This window comes from Paramormyrops kingsleyae, chromosome 6 (assembly GCF_048594095.1).
Source record: "Paramormyrops kingsleyae isolate MSU_618 chromosome 6, PKINGS_0.4, whole genome shotgun sequence".
In the NCBI taxonomy this organism is placed as follows: domain Eukaryota; kingdom Metazoa; phylum Chordata; class Actinopteri; order Osteoglossiformes; family Mormyridae; genus Paramormyrops; species Paramormyrops kingsleyae.
In genome coordinates this window covers 18043543-18060823 of record NC_132802.1, presented here as the reverse complement: position 1 = coordinate 18060823, position 17281 = coordinate 18043543, and the positions used below count along the sequence as shown (strand labels likewise).

Here is a 17281-nt window from a genome sequence, read left to right as displayed (position 1 = left end):
AAACACCTATTGAAAATAAAGAATAATACAAAAAAATCTAAATAAATTACGGAAAAGTGCTGTTAAGTGCTATTAAGTATGTGTGGACCTGCTGGAAGATGTTCCACTAGGCTAAATACTGCAAATTGTGTTATTACCAGTTTTGATTGCTAATTTCCCCATGAAATGGTAAGGCCTACTTCAGTTCCCACCGCGGGGAAATTAAATGAATATATTACATATGAGAAAAAGGTTATGAAGACACACAAAGCAGCATGTGGGTGTTGAAAAGCCCCCCTAAAATAAATGCAGCTGTCATTATAATTATCAGCCTGAAGAAGATGTCAGGAAGCCAGGGTCGATACACGTCAATAGAAGATGCGGTAACCGCCCACCACCACCGACAAGTTGCAAATCTATACATAAATCGGTCTTGCTGATCTAGATCATGGACAGTGATTCAACGCTGGTGTTCTGCTGTAAAGCATAGGTTCACACCTGTAGATCTTCTGGAACGGATATGAAGGAACGTGGTCATAGATGACCAATCTTGCAGTTTTTCTTTTTTTTGACAAACCACCGTAAAACCCGGTGCGCCAGAACTCCTCTATGCAAGTGGCAATCGCTTTTGTTTTTGCTCCTCCAAAGCCGCTTTGCTGCCTTACAGCGTAAAATATCAAGGGTTTCCCCAGCTAAGCAGGACTGCAGTGCTGCAGATGGGGCTACAGTATGTGTGCGTGAGTAAAGGACCCGGGCTTCCCCTCTGCCTTAAAGGCCCACTGGGCCTGAAAGTGAGATCAACGCGCCAAGGTTAAACCGGCTAACGAGCGGCATTTACCATCCCTTTAAAACGACAAGGCAGAGCGAATGAACCGCAGTGAGCTGTCATGGATAAAGCACAGGGTTAAAATCACCGTTTGGCCAATGGAGAAGCAGCCATTCGGGGAAAACCCTGGGACTGAGTGGGATAAATGGAGCAGTTACTCATGCTCACTGCCTTGCAGTGCAAAATTATATATATGTATATTGTATATAAATATATATAAGTGTGTGTGTGTGTCTGGCTTAGGCTGAACTTACATTGTGGGGACCAAATGACCCCACAATGTAAAAACGGAAAAATGCCAAAAGTCTCGCGTTTTGTTTGGTTACTTATGGTTAAGGTTAGGGCTGGGTAGGGGTAAAGGTTGTCATGTTGGGAGTAGAGTTGTCCCCATAGAAAAGAATGGAAAGATATAATTACAAAGCTTTCTGTGTGTGTGTATGTGATGTAACTCTGGTGTTTTATACACACACACAAACACACACACACACACACACACACACACACACACACATAATGTTTGTATAATAGCAGTAAATCATTACACTTTAGAAGAGCAAATTGCTATGTGATGCTGGAGAAGATCTTCAAAACTGAACAAGCATAGGTCACTAGCAGCGGCTGTATATTTTTTTAGCAATCAATGAATTGTACAGGGAAAATACAGCGTTTCTAGGTCCATGCTCTGGCAAATATAAATTTTACTATTTGCGATCGTGTCGTTATTCATACTTATACAATAAAAATAAATACGAGCTGTATTATATATGTCTTGAGTATGTTGTGTTTCAAAGATATAAGCCCCTTAAACATCCATACCTTGGAGGTTGGGATTCTGATACAGTGTAACGCCCTGCTGTGTTTTACAGCAAAGCGACTGCGTACCGCCGTGAGCCCGGCAGCAGGCGTGGTGACAGAAAAGAGGATGAAGCCACCGCGCGATGCTAATGCCATTTCCTGCAGCACTTGAGGCCTGACTTTGGGTCAGTCTGAAGTAATGAGAGCAGGTGTTAAGTAAATCGCTGTGTCGTCCATCGGCCGGTGATACATCATCATTGGGGATGACAGGGATCCCACGGGTGGCTGGGAAGAGCTGGTTACATGGCGAAATCCCAGATTTAAACAGAAGCCCCTTCAATTACCCCGTAGACAGAACTGGGAATGCTCAGCTCCACGGGCCTCATCGCACTGGGGATTTAATGCCGTCTTCCCATGTACAGATGCAGATCTGTGTTGGATCCAGCAGAAGAATCCATGCAAACATGTTTCTTTAGTCTGCAATTTAGAGATGCCTTAAAATGCAAATCTGAGATGCATAAAACATTCCTGAAATGCTGTACGTGTTAATTAAATTTAACCTCAATGTTCGCAATGTGTCAGGTGCATGGCTGATGTGTTAGATCAGTTAAGCGTGCAGGAAAAATACAAGTGGCTTGATTTATGCGCTGCTTGTCAGTGCAGGAAGGTTAGTCATAATTTTATGAGGTCTGTATCTTCCACACTTGATCTCTCCCTTCATCTCAGGGCAGCAATCATGAGAATGAACTTATGAGATGCGACCAAGGGTGAATAAGGGATTTCTGGAGCCTGCCAGCTCTACATGAGCCTTAAGATAATGAAAAGCCCAGCAGGACTGTAGCTGTCCATGGTCATTTCTCAGGCACGTGTGCAGTGGTAAGGTGGAGACTGACAGTCACAAACAGCACTGGCTCACTGGGCGATTAGTGCGACCCGGACGTACCAGCAGACTGGGGGCCGCAAGGCCTTAGCCTGATAAATGAATCCAACCGGCTACAACAGCAACAGACCTCCATTAAATAAAATCCCACCCATTGCCTCCTAAACTCAATAGGGAAAAAAAATACCGTACTTCAACAACTCCTTTAAAGTCAGAGGTGGTGCCATTGAACCTCGATGATGCATTCGGTCTCAGGCCCTTCAAAAGCAAGCAGGCCATCTCTAAATCTTTTGGATGACACCCAAGAAAAGCTACTTTTATGAAAAGTGGGCTGGCAGAATTAACACGAAAAAGAACTGTCCATACTGGTGTGCGATTAGGTTGTTTTTTTTTTAGATGGATCCAACAATAAATTTGCAACAATAAAGTATACATCTTCCAAGCATCCAATATCCATGGTACAAAGAATATCCAAATTGCTTTTCTATATTGAGTTGCAGTATCTGCTTTCTATTTCATTTTTTTTGGAGTGTGAACACCAATTAGCAGAGTACCCTGATTTGTAACTAGGGTAGGGGGTGGGGAGGGTACCAATCAGTGTAATGGAGGCACTATTTTGCATGATGTGCCTTGTTAAGATTGTCATTCACAGTGACTAATATATCTTGTGCTTTCCGGTTTAGTGAAGGTGTTTATATATATAAATCCTGTTCAAAGGTAGAAGCAGCAATTGGCTGATATAAAGCCTGTCTGGTGATATGTCTATAACACATTTAGGCCACGTGCTGAGTGCGCTCCTCTGAAACCTGCTCTCCGACTCAGAGGTGCCAGACCTACCTCCCGAATGCGCCGGGGGGCCACAGAGCAGCACCACCCCCTGTCCCTCGCGCACCAACACTGAGCTCCGCCTCTGCGTCTTGAAGTTTTCCAAGTCTGAGGGAAAGACGTGGAAGACAGAGTTAACGTCACGGTGCCATTTCTTGGGCAAGAGGGAAAAAAAAAGGAAACAACAATGATTGGAGGATTCTTATGCCGTTAGCTACGTGTGAAGAGAGGAAAGGGAATGGTGAGCAGAGGATTACAGCAAAAGGGAAAGTCAGTGCCGAGGAATCCACTGCACATACACACACACACACACACACACACACACACAGGAAATGAGTATCAGGCCCCTCAGCCAATTAACTACACCGCTGGCGTTCCGCATGCCTTGTTGGTGTCTTTTTAAATAATCAAGTAAATAATAGAGAGGATAAATCACATGCTGCTCTAGCCATTGTGGTGATATAAAACATAAAAGTTTTAAGAACACAGTTATTCTGGATCCTTTAATACAAACACTGGAAAAGTTCTTAAATCAACCCAACACTCCCCGGTCCCCTGTGAGCAAAGTACATTATTATCAAGCTTCTGTTTTTTTCCCCACTTCTTATAACTGAAGTTATTTCCCAGTAGATCAGTACTGTTGACAGGATAAATTGCTAGTAAAAAGAACAGAAAGGTAGGTAATATTACTCATATTTTTAACATACAACTTTGTTATTCAATAATATAATTACGTTCATGCATAGATTCCCCCATTTCATAGACAGAACTTAGACAAACACACATACATGAACACACTCAAATACATAAACTTCAGAGATTAACAAATAAACCTTCAACTATTGTAAATTGCTAAATCTCTCTGCATATTGTAGCTGCCGTTTCTCCTGCTTTAAGTGCAGGCATACATGTGATGTTACAGAGACTCGCTTACAATGAGAAGCGGCAGCAGGCCTGTGGAAGAACGTGCTGAGACAGACATTACTGTAAAATACAGCCTCATGTTTCTGTTGCGATGGTGCCCACCTACTGTATGGAGAAAAGCTCTTAATTAGACCTCTTTGTCTTCAACAGCCCACTGCAATTGTCACTGGCAACTGTTATTTAGTCTCAGATAATCATTTCCCGCTGAAGAATGAACTTTTTCTCCTCAGATCTCATTTTAGAGGATGGAGGACTTGGGTTTGAAAGAATTGTCCATTAAATGTTAAATGTGGCAGAAAGCCCTGTGACGCCAGACAGCGTGTCGCAACAAATTGAAATAAAATTGCCCATTAATCACATTACAGTTATAGTTTAATCATTTGGCTGAATATTACTTAAGTACAGCATAGTTCAATTTTCTTATTTTTGTTTTTGTCCTTCTTATGGTTAGCTGAATCTAATAAATTACAAATTGCTTGAAGATAAATTACAATCATTAATAGTACAGTGGGAAGCCTATAAATCCTCTTAACTCAGAGACAATGGATGTGGAAGAATTGAACTGAAGGCAGAAAAGCATTTAATTATATTTAATCTTATTGAGTCACCTCTGACAGTCACTTAAAAAAATGTGAAGGAAACAGTGCAGCACTGTAGCAGTAATGATTGTATTTGGAATTGTACAGCAATTATCTAACATCTAACATATCTATATATCTTTTATATTCGATTGAATGTGTAATATATATTTCTCTGTAGGCTGAAATAGATCTGCTAATATTTCTGTTAAAATACGATTATGTACATAGTATAGGTTCCCGCATCCCAACATTATTCTGCCTTGTCTTCAGTCCTGTCCTGCCCTTAAACAGACCCAGGGCACTGCCAGTTTGCCCCCAGCAGGATGCATCTCCCTCCTGAGCTGATGAAGGAGAAGCAGGTAGGCTTGGCCACTCCAGCCAGCAGTTGCTGAAGTTTTCTCTATGAAAAGCGACATGTATTTGAACACCAACCAAATGCAGAACCACCTAGATTTATACTTCTGCGCAGAATCCACTCTGTCAGTAGCCACGTAACCTCAGCCATAGCCTCACGCCTGTAGTTATAGGTCTTGGGAGGTTTGACTCAGGCTAGGGTGTAGAGTATGTGTGTGGCAGGCTACACGTCTACACTGTACTGACGGCGTAGATTCTACACACACCGGTCACAGACAGGGGGGTCTACACACGCCGGCCTGCACATACTGTACAAGCGCAACATTCCCGTTATTCCTGGGTTCCTCTCGTATTTCTTGTCCTTCTCCCGGAGCTCTCCTGTTTTGCTGTTTCTCCCAGGAAACTCGTGTCATTTGCACGGCCCTCAAACTTTATTATGAATAATTGTCATACACGGATCCATAAGTTTTGTTTGTTTGTCTGATATTACTTAAGTTGCCAGATTGTTCAAAAAGCACAATTTAGACACACACCCTACATACAATTTCAACCCAGCTGTCATCACAGCCTGGCAACGCACATGGAAACTACATGGATATTTCAATTCAATATGTAAAAATGAAGTTAATTGTAGCCATGGGCTTAAAGTGTGGGGGGAAAGGGGGAGTTGTAACCCAATAATCAAAACTAGCTAATACAATCCCCTAATATTCAATCCCAATGATCTCCCCCTAAATGGGTGGAGACCTCAAGCCCTCGCCAATGTTCAAACCAAAGTTACGCCCTTGTAGGAATAAAATGTCAATAACATTCGATAGCATAAATGTCAAACTCAAGGCCCCGGGGCACATCTGGTGCACAGCACAATTCATTACGACCAGCGAAATGATTTTGATATTCTGCTAAAACTGGCCCAGGAATAGGGGTGTAATGGTACACAAAACATTTCAGTACACGGTTTGGGTTCACGGTTCAGTGCAATGTCGGTACAGCAAGGAATAGTTAATTTGTTTTGAAATTAGTTATTATCAAAAATACGAAACAATTAAGAACAATTGTGAACCAAAGACAATGTGTCTGTTGACGTGTCTGAATAACAAAACCTTGTTTGCACACTGTAAAAAGAAATACGTAAAATAAAAATTCAAAAATGATACTAAATAATCATAATTAACGAAATACCGTGTTCTCTACTACTTAGTACGGTCAAATATCTGAATTGATGGACAACCCTAGAGCCTTAGCTTGTGTTCTTTAGCCAGGTCTGAATTTCCTGTGAAAAGACTCTTACAGTAAATTCCAACTCGCAGGGGCTGTTCTTGCCTTGCTCTGCTACTACACACACTTAGAGGATGTTGTCCCAAATGAGTTAGCAAGCTGGATGCGATTCCAGAAACATATCCAAGTTCGGTATAACAGAACCGTATCAGCTACTCTCTCTCCAAGTTTTGGTGCAATTTATATGGAAACAAAAAAGTTCCCAAACTGCCGATTATGACTAATTGAAATCAGCTTTAGCGGTAATCAATTCACAGCAATTAGCATAATTTTTTCTGTGTTGAAAATCTACTTGTGAATTTAGGTTCCACCCATGACAACAAATGTATTCATTCATTTCACGAAATGATGCAAGTGAATGGTACACACTTAATACGTGTACCACTACAGCCTAATCCGGGAAGTAGGGATCGTGCAAGCGTACCCACATCACACCTTTCCTCTTCCATGCCCTCCCCACCGCTGACAAGCTCAACAGCAGCAAATATAAATTTTCCAAAACAATGTAGTTGTAATCTGGTTGTTCTGATTTCCTGGGACTAAACTCAGAGTCTATTTCTCATTTAAAACAGGGATCCTGTGGATGATGACTTATAAAAGCAGATGAATAATAGCACAGTGGACAGATTCGATTTAATGTTGGTTTTGTATATTATTGTTTAAATTTATTTAAAAAGAGATTTTTCAGGAATAATGTCTACTACAGAGTTCACATTTGTAAATGTTATTTCAATATAGTACTGATACTGATTTTAACCAAATAACTGCCCAACAAATAAGAAAGTTTGGGTCATTCTGTTATTAACTAAATAAATAAGCCTTGGATTGCCCACAAATTCATTGGTGGCTCATAAGACAGATCTTTTAGTGAGTGAGTTTGACACCACTGGGTTATATTGTCTTCCTGGACAAAAAGACGAAAAATCTGTATGTTTAGTCGGAATGGAGAAATGACAAAAGTTTACAAAAATCCCTCAATAGACCTGTATTTCAAAGAAGAGAGAAACACTCTTTTATATTCATTATAGATTGGACAGAAATTTAGGTTTGTTTTTACTTGGCTGCATTACACAATGAACAAAGCAAAGAAGAAGCCATATTCAATAAGCTGAGGATTTATACAAGTCATCCTGCATTTCCAAAGAAAAAGGCGGATGGAATGGATAAAAGAGGCACTCAGGAGCATTCTAATTTCCATGTGTTTTATTCATTCCTTTCTCCCCTCTGAAAAACTGCACAAAACCATTCTGTGATGGCTTAAAAACTGAAATTGCCTTTATGGATGAACTACTCTGCAGCCGGCGACCGCCAGGGGAGCCTAACGAGACGGAACGTCTTCCTGGATTCCCTCAGCGCCACGGATCTGCGAGAAGGCCACACCAAGCGTGCCCCCAGAGCCTCTCGGATGATGGTTCCAGATCATCCTGGGAGCAGGAGAGTAAACAGAGGAGCTGGGAGATCTGGCTCCACTTCGGAGCCGGAAAACCGGCAATTAAATGAAAAACAATGTGTTGCTCCAGAGATGAAAGGAGCGAGGGATGCAAAGTGATAAATGAGTTTGGAGCTGGAGGACACATGGGGGGAGGTGGTGTATCACCAAGCAGAGAGCAGAGAGAATAGCAGTGAGGGGATACAGGCCCGTTCAAAAACAGTCTGTTCCTCTTTTACAATACGGCCATTTCACTGGTTACCTTACATTAGCCATTTAACTACTTTAAGTTGTACAGTTTCTCAGAAAACACTTAAAAACCTTTGGACCTTGTGTAGCTCTGTATTTCGTCAATATATATGGCTAGAAAACAACTTAATATGCTCAGTCTAAAAGATACACAAGGGACTCTCCAGAAACTGCAACTCCAACTACTGAAACTGCTAGTTCATCAATAAAATTATACAGCGTACTAATTTAAACAAATTTAGAACAATATATACCACATGAGCACATATACAAAGATACTGATGCACACATCATGTACACATACATTATTAAGCATTTTCTGAGGGCAGGAGCTGGGGCCAGGAAGCAAAGGGCTCAGTCACACACTACGGGAAGTTTGGAAGAAATGGCCGAACTGCAGACCATGTGAAAACAAGGAAGAACATTAAACTCCATACAAAAAACTAAAGGAAGGTTTTGAATTTCCATCCCTGCAGGGCTGAGACCTCAGTACTGACTGTTCACAACTTTTCAATGAATGTTAGCAATTAATAAATACTGATAACACAGTACTGCAACAATAGAACTGCTTGTTTATTTAATAGTAGAAACGATATTCCAATGTGCATTCAAAGCGTACTCATATTAAGCAGAAAATATTTCCCAGGAAATGTGAGCAGAATAAAAATATTATGTATGTCTTATTTTATAGATGCATGTTCTTTTTTTCTTTTATCTCTATGTAAAAATAAATGTGTAGCTTTTTGATAAGTAACAGCATTTTAGAAACAGGGAGTAAACAATATGACCTCTAATATGCAAATAACGGAAGGAATTATGTCTTAAAAGCCATGCACTTTTTCATTCAGCTGTGCAAGATGACATTTCTTCCTGTCTGGATTTCAGCATCTTTGTAAATTTTGCACACTGAATTAGATCATCATTTTTTAGGTTGTGAAGAAACATAGAGGTAGTCTGACAGAAAAAATATATATAAAAATCTCATGTTTTCTTTTATTTCATTGATGTACAAGTTAATCAAACATCTAATTCTCAGGTACAAAAATGTTCTGCTCCCTATAATCAAAAAATATTTTGTTGAATAACTCAAAAAGTTGGGGTGGCATGGTGGTGCAGTGGTTAGCACTATTACCGCCAACTTCTGGGACCCGGGTTCGAGTCTCTTTCTGTGTTACATGCATGTGGAGTTTGTATGTTCTCCCCATGTCATCATGGGGTTTTCTCTGGGTACTCTGGTTTCCCCCCCACAGTCCAAAAACATGCTGTGGCTAATTGGAGTTACTAAATTGCCTGTAGGTGTGAATGGTGTGTGAGTGTGCCCAGTGATGGGCTGCCCCCCCCCCCCCATTCTGGGTCGTTCCCCACCTTGTGTCCATAGGCTCTGGACTTCCCGTGACCCAAAAGGATAAGCAGTTGGGAAAATGGATGGAATTCAATAAATCAAGCATTTATTATTCAGCATAGAAAAGTTAGAAACACAGGTATGAGGTTTCAGCAAATCATTACTTAATAGCGCATGTCACAGTTTCCAATGGCTGATTGTATAACCCTATGAACCCAAATCAGGGTTAGCCAACTGAACCTAGGGTTAGAAAGGTTTTGGCTTTTTCACCCATCAACACCTCATTTTTTGATTGTTCAGGGCCCAAGTATAATGGGAAACCACAGTTTAGTTTGATTTATAGTAAATGAACTTTAGTTAAAACAGCAGCGAATCTTCCTGGGAGGAGTTATCATGTGAAAATCCTTACAGGAACAAGGTCTAAATTTATCCAGAAAGTTACTAAGATGTTTAGGACAGGATTCACAGTCTACGACTAGGGACAACATGACTGTCAAGACAACAGGCCAAAATGGCATATGTGGCAAGGTAGCTAAGGGAGAGACGAGTACTCACGAAGAATGGGAAATATATACAGATACACACACACACACGCGCGCATGCACGCATGTTATTTTACAGTTTCTGTATCTTTATAATTATTGTAAAATGTATAGAAGAGCCATTATAAGGGTAGGTGTGTCCAAACTGTTGACTGGTACTGTATGTGTGTGTATGTATATACAACACACAAGTTGAGAGCGACTACATTATTTGACAGTTACTTTTTCCCAAAGCAACTGGGCATAAGCTCAAGGTACAAAGGCTCGCTCAAAGGCTCGCTCAAAGGCCCCGCTCAAGGGCCCGATGGTGACATCGCTCCGTGTGCCATGGGATTGGAACCAGCAACCTTCTAATGACAGGCACAGTGCTACCTAGCCGAACCAATCACAGCCTGCCAGTAGCCGCTCACATGGGAGACTGGGATGTTTCACCTGGTTTTTGCTAAAAATAAAAATTATTAAACATTTATTCTATGTGAAAATCCATTTCAAATAAAAGAAAATAAGGTCAAAAGCTTCTAATTATGCAGTGGCATTGGTTAAAGCCTTTTCTTGTTTCATTAGAATACTAATTAAAAATTCTTCCTAATTTTCAGTTTGAAACACCTCATCTAATTCTGCTGCTAGACTTACATACATCCTCACCTTCAGAATTGCACCATTCATGCTAAACTCTTCGTATTGTCATGCATAACACTGACAAACAACCTCTAGCTTTGACACTGAACACCAGTGTAAAACCAGACGCTAAATGTCTCCAACTATAGAAAGAACCTCACTTTGCTATTTCACACTTGGTGTTTCAAAGCTCGCATCATTTTGCATGGTTCATAAGGTGGAGGACAGGTACAGGGGATGAGGGGGTCGCCATGGTCATGCCGTGTGAGTTTACATGTGGTCTTTGATCAATCTAATCAGGAAGGGAGTAGGAGCTGCTGTGGATTCTGGACTCCTTTCACAGAAATATGACCACTAAGGGTGCTCTTTGTTGTACAACCAATCATATGACTGCGCTAGGGAACAGCTCTTAGGAGCTCTTAAGTGACAGAACAATAAGAGCTGAACTGTTCCTGGAGCAGAACATTCTGGATCGTCCTGTTCCAGTAATTGCCATGAAATTAAAGTCTGGGTAAAGTGCCGTTGTCATTGACATCTACAGTATAAACATGTCTGCCTCATTGGGAGAAAAAAATATATAATCATAGGCCTGCAAAATATAACATCCTGATCTCTGAAAAGAATTCAAGAAGCCCAGAACATATTTCAGATTTTCATTGTAGGTTATATTTTCTTAACATTCATTAAAATAAAAGCTGCTTTAGAAACTGAAGTGGCCATTGACTCTAATAACCTCAGACATCCATTTCTCATTTTTAAATTAGAGCCAGAATTCCATAAACCTTGTCAATAAGTTTCATTCAGAATGAGTCTCAGACACACTTTGTTAAAACTATTATATGTTTAAAGAATGAAAACGTATCACCAATACCTGCAACATAAATCATTCAAGAGTGGCTAAACTGAATCTATTAACGTAACTCTAACAATGATAATTATAGACGTGGCGTTGACATTGTTCAGAGAGACAGGGGTCACCTGTTTGACCCAGATATGATAAATGAAGCATCCAAAACTTTATTTTCTGTGCTGATACTGTAATTACGAGACACATACAACAGTCAGACAGGAAGAGGCATTCAGCTTGTGGAGTTTGCACAAAGATCGTCTCCAGATCGAGTTTGTTTCATTGAGTTTTCATTTTCATTTCCAGCACTTTTTATTATTGATCTTGTGTCCATGGTCATTTACATGATAATAACATTTGCTGTCTGCAAATGCTTATGATGTTAATAAAGACTTTAGATAACATCAATGAGCCTACATAGGGAGATGTCTCAGCAGAAGCAGTCCTTGATGATCTATCACAGCAGACCGTATGCGTGTTTCTCACTGGGCTGCTCAGAGACTAGAAGGCTCAGGATGGATGGATGTACACCCACACGTAGGTTTACGTAGGTGGCCTGAATGCAGTGCCCAGTGCCCAGTGGTCCAGAGAGTTTTTGGGAACATTCAATGGGCAGACAGACAGTGCGGCTGCGTTGCTGCGTAAGCAGACCAGGATCCCTACACTTCCTTACACAGGATGGCTTACACTTATGTCATGTTATGGTTGAAGCATCGTTCTCAAGGGATCTTTCTCCTCGGAAGCTGGAAGAGGAATCCTACGTTTCCAGCTGTCCACTGGACAAACTCCCCTAGCGGAGAGTGTGATTTTGTAAGCAGTGTGTAGCAGTTCAGTGGTTCACACTTCTGCCTCACACCTGCAGGCTTAAGCTCCCGAAGATGAAATCATAAGTTTCATGAAGTATAGAAAACACTCATTTATATGAACGTTTCTAAAGAAGTATCAGAAATTACTGTTCTTCAGTACTCAATAGGATAGATATTAAAATGTAATTTAGGGATGTAATTTAGATTTTCTGCACAGTCTGTGATGCTATTTCTTTGTTTATTGCCAAGCTCAACTAGTATCTGCTTTTTTATTATCCATCCCATGGACGACATGCAGTAATAGGTGGAACTTATTGTGTGATGTCATCCCTTTCTTCATACATGAGCTTTTTATGTAGCATACAAAGGAAAGGCTGGAGGCAGAGGGAGACTGACAATGGCATTAAGCTCCCCCAGGAAGCCCACCTCTGTGATGACTGTCCAGGTTTAATAAGCAGTGACAATGATACGAATCAGCCATTTTGACTATAAAGACTGCAGTGAGCTTCCATTTCTAATGGTTACAGAACAATGGGAAAGATTTAATGTGCCGGAAAGACTACTTCAGAACTCTAAAATATCTCTTAAAACAATAAAAAAAAAAAGAAGAAAATTGGTACTTCTTTTCCCCTTCGATAATTGCCTTTTGGAAGTCAACAGGAATTAATACATTTAAGGGCCATTTTCACACCAGACACATGATATCACAATTGACCATGATGTTAGATTTGAAAGATCTGCCGAGTATGTATGGGCAATGGACTTTTTAATTCGTGCTAAAAAATAAAAACATAAAAAAATTCTGCAGCAAATGCAATTTATAAAAAAAGAAAAAAATGCCACAAGCCAGCTAATGTTAAATTGCATCTTTCTGTCTGTTCCATTATTAATATGGTCTCCTTCACATTAAAATATATAGTTGCCAGGGGGCCTTTTCCAGCCAGTTTGAGATTTAGATGGATTAGAATGAGTTTGAATGGTCTCTTGTTGTAGGCATATCAGGCTTGTGTGCCTGATGAATTATAGGCAAATTGTAGAAATTTAGTTAAAAAATACTCCAGTCCAATCAGTTACCCTGTTTTTCTCATTTTGTTTACATTCATTTATCTGTCTCTTAATTATATTTAACTAACTAATGACTGTTTAGTTTCTTAGTTTAATCACTGATGACTGGGGAGCAAAATTTATATGTCAGGTGACAGAAATGACTGATATCATAGATTACATGGATAAACAAAACAGACCATGGTGATAAATAAACAAAAGTTTAATATATGCCTATTTTGCTCCATAATTTATAAACTGCAAAGACATTTTTTTCAAATGGAGATTCCTTTCTTTCAAACGTCATCCATGCTTCTACTTCTTGTATACTTTGGATTTTCCACAATGACCCAAAATCTCACCCATGACCTTTGGAATCCAAGGATAACCAAAAGTAGCCTTGGAGTTTGGTGGCTTATTAAAGTATGCGAACATCATTCTTTTAATCAATGTGAGTAGGTGTAGCTTACTTTTCTGAAAAAAAAAAGCATTGCCCTATTAACAAAGGATTTCATAAGGATATCTTCTAGACTGGCAGGTAGGTTAATAATACAAGAAATCTGACTACTAATGTTGTAATGGTTGCAAAAATCAAAAAGCCAATAACTCTGCGTTATATCATAGTTTTATACATGCCCTTGTGGGCAAATCAATTGTTTTAAATGCATGTCTGGCATCAGCCTACATGGTTTCAGCACTCATTATGCAGGATTGCCATTGTTCAGTCATCATGAAACCTGGCAAGGGTATCAACTTTCCAACACAGTTTCATCATGTAAAATATGGACTGAATTGACCATTACTGCTACGGGAACATTATAGCGCTAAACTATCCCTTGTATTTAGTGTGCAGCAGCTGTTATCAATAAATATATCTTCATATTAAGAAAAAACTTGCCTTATAAACCAATACTGGCTGGCATCTTAAATTTTTTCATAAACTTTAAAAAAGTATCTACTTCAAAGCAGCTTTCTGTAGGTGCTCAGGGCAGCATGGTGGTGTGGTGGTTCGCACTGTTGTGTCACACCAGGTTTGAGTCTCTCTTGTGGTTCCATGTGTGTGGCGTTGGCATGTTCTCCCCGTGACGTTGTGGGGTTTCCTCCAGTTGCTCCAGTTTCCCCCCACAGTCCAAAAACATGCCGAGGTTAATGGGAGTTAATGAACTGGCTGTAGTGTGACTGAATGGTGTGTGAGTGTGCCCTGTGATGGGTTGGTGCCCCATGGTGTGTGAGTGTGCCCTGTGATGGGTTGGTGCCCCATGGTGTGTGAGTGTGCCCTGTGATGGGTTGGTGCCCCCTGGTGTGTGAGTGTGCCCTGTGATGGGTTGGTGCCCCATGGTGTGTGAGTGTGCCCTGTGATGGGTTTGTGCCCCATGGTGTGTGAGTGTGCCCTGTGATGAGTTGGTGCCCCATCCTTGGTTGTTCCCTGCCCTGCGTCCATAAACTCTGGACCTCCTGCGACCCCGAATAGGACAAGCAGCTTCAGAAAATGGAGGGATGTAAGTGCTGATCTCCTGGGATTTTCACATATAACAGTCTCTAAAATTTATTCAGAATGGTACAAAAAACATCCAGGGACAGACAGGTCTCTGGTTGTAAATGCCTTGTTGCTGCTAGAGGTCAGAGGAGAATGGCCAGATTGGTTCAAGCTGACAGAAAGGCTACGGCAACTTACATAACTGCTCTGTAGAACTGGGGTGAACAGAAAAGTATTTCAGAATGCATAACACATTGAACCTTGAGCTGGATGGGCTACAACAGCAGAAGACCCTGTTGGGTTCCACTCCTGTCAGCCAAAACCATGAAGCTGAGCCTGCAGTGGGCACAGGCTCACCAAAATTGGACAGTTGCAGACTGGAAAAATGTAGCCTGGCTTGATGAACCTCAATTTCTGCTGAGGCACACAGATGGTTGGGTCAGAATTTGGCATGAACAGCATGAATCCATGGACTCAAACCTGCCCGGTGTCAGCAGTCCAGGCTCCTGGTGGCGTGATGGTGTAGGGAAATTTTTCTTTGGGTCTATTAATACCAATCGAGCTTATCACTTGCATGCCACAGCCTATTCGAGTACGTATGATAATGTACCATGTCACATAGCAAAAGTCGTCTCAAACTGGTTTCATGAACATAACAATGAGTTCATTATTCTTCAGTGGCCTTCCCAGTCACTGGATCTGAAACCAACAGGATACCTTCAGATTCGCAGCAGGGATAAGCAACTGACAAATCTGCAGAAATCGCACGATACAATCATGTCAGCGCAGACCAGGAATTTCAAAGGAATATTTCCAGCATCTTGTAGAACCTATGCCATGAAGAATGAGGCTGATTTGAGGGCAAAGGGAGGCCCTACCCAGGATTACTGTGGTGTTCCTAATAAAGTGGACAGTGAGTGTAGCTAAAAGAGGCTGATCAAATATGGCAAATAAGACAATCTGTTCAGAAAAAACAACATGAAACGTGGATCGCACTGTCCGTTCGCCACCAAGTTTATCGCACACAAAGTAAATAGACTGCAATTTGAAGAAGCCGTGTAAAATTTTGCACGCAAACATCAAAAATGCCAAAAGCTCCAGAATCATTTGACTGAGCAAGCTGAAACTTTGAGTCCTCAGCAGATTGATGATCTACTGCAGCATATTTCCTGAATACTAAGAAACTGTGCAGATTCTTCTGGGTGGTACTTTTAGAGCAGCTATTCATGGTCAATCAACTCGCCGCCCCAAGTACATGCTTACATACCTACTTGGTTTTCTGCATCCCTATTTAAACAAGGTAGTAACAAGGCATAGCTTACTCTCTTGGAGAAAACGACAAGTGAAATTTAAGGTGTGCTTTGCAGCCTACAATGTTGCTGGTAAGTACAGCTAAATATGTCCATATATATCTACATACATACACATAAATGGATGTCAGAAGAAAAGGACAAATTGTAATTGTGTCATGGAATAATGAACCTTTTGTTGACGTTGTCGTACCTAATTACATGTTGTAATACACGTTGTAATATTATGACTATATTGATGATACAGCTTGTTCACCACAATGTTTCTGTGAAAATAGATGTGTTTTGAGCAGCAGAAATAACCATTCTGCACACAGAGGCACCAACAGCCACATCCCAGTTTTAATCGACAGCTTAGAGAGATGTAAATGGCTTTTACACGTGGCACGAAGAGTTATCAGTTTTCTATACAGCTGGCTTCAGCTTTCCAACGTATAGTCCAGAAAGATACACCAACCTTAATATCACCAAAGCGAAAAAGATATTGAGCATTCCTACCTATAGCCTGAAGAGGTATCCCATCATCGCTATGTACAACCAGGAGGGTCCCTAGCGTTCAGAGCAACAGCACTCAGAGAAAATGAACAGATCTATCACCGACATCCCCTTACAAGCTATTGATTGAGCGCATTTCCAAGGTGCAATTATTAAATTTGCCACAGGCTTGGTAATAGTGAAAGCAAGGCTAGAGATACTCTGCTTGGTGCCAACCCCCTTCCATCTCGACTCCTCATGGACCCCAAAGTAGTTCATCACCTCTGCCTATCCCCCTGGAGAGAAAGCAATGAGGAAAGAGATCATCCTCTGGGTTAACCTTAAAAGCTTCTTGTATTGTTGTGTGGCCTTTCGTCTATAATCTATTCCCCTACGCAACTGTGAACCTCACTGTGAGTTACTGGGTTGCAGACATTTCTGATGAAGAAGCAATATGTTCTGAGTGCTCACTTCATCACTTCACTACAGGTAATATGAATTAGGATTTAGAGAACAATTAGAAATAAATTGAGAAATTATAACCACCCTTGAGGGTAATTTATGGGGAATATCATGGCATTAAATCTCTGTGAAGCTTAAGGAAATTATGACAGAGTGCAATGCATAATAAACTATTTTGCTAATAAAAATTTTATTGGATTAAGTCTGACTTTAATTGCTAATAAAAGTAGCATTTTACA

At 40.7% G+C, this 17281-nt stretch overlaps 1 protein-coding gene across 3 annotated transcripts in view; it reads right to left on the bottom strand.

The window, feature by feature from the left end:
• The window catches only part of cntn3a.1 (contactin 3a, tandem duplicate 1), a 141777-nt gene that overhangs the window by 69014 nt on the left and 55482 nt on the right, over positions 1–17281 (bottom strand). For all 3 annotated transcript variants that reach the window (XM_023805038.2, XM_023805035.2, XM_023805037.2), the window contains exon 5: positions 3318–3413. In XM_023805038.2, the coding sequence (XP_023660806.1) occupies positions 3318–3413 (96 nt within the window). The remainder of the gene's footprint in view (positions 1–3317; positions 3414–17281) is intronic.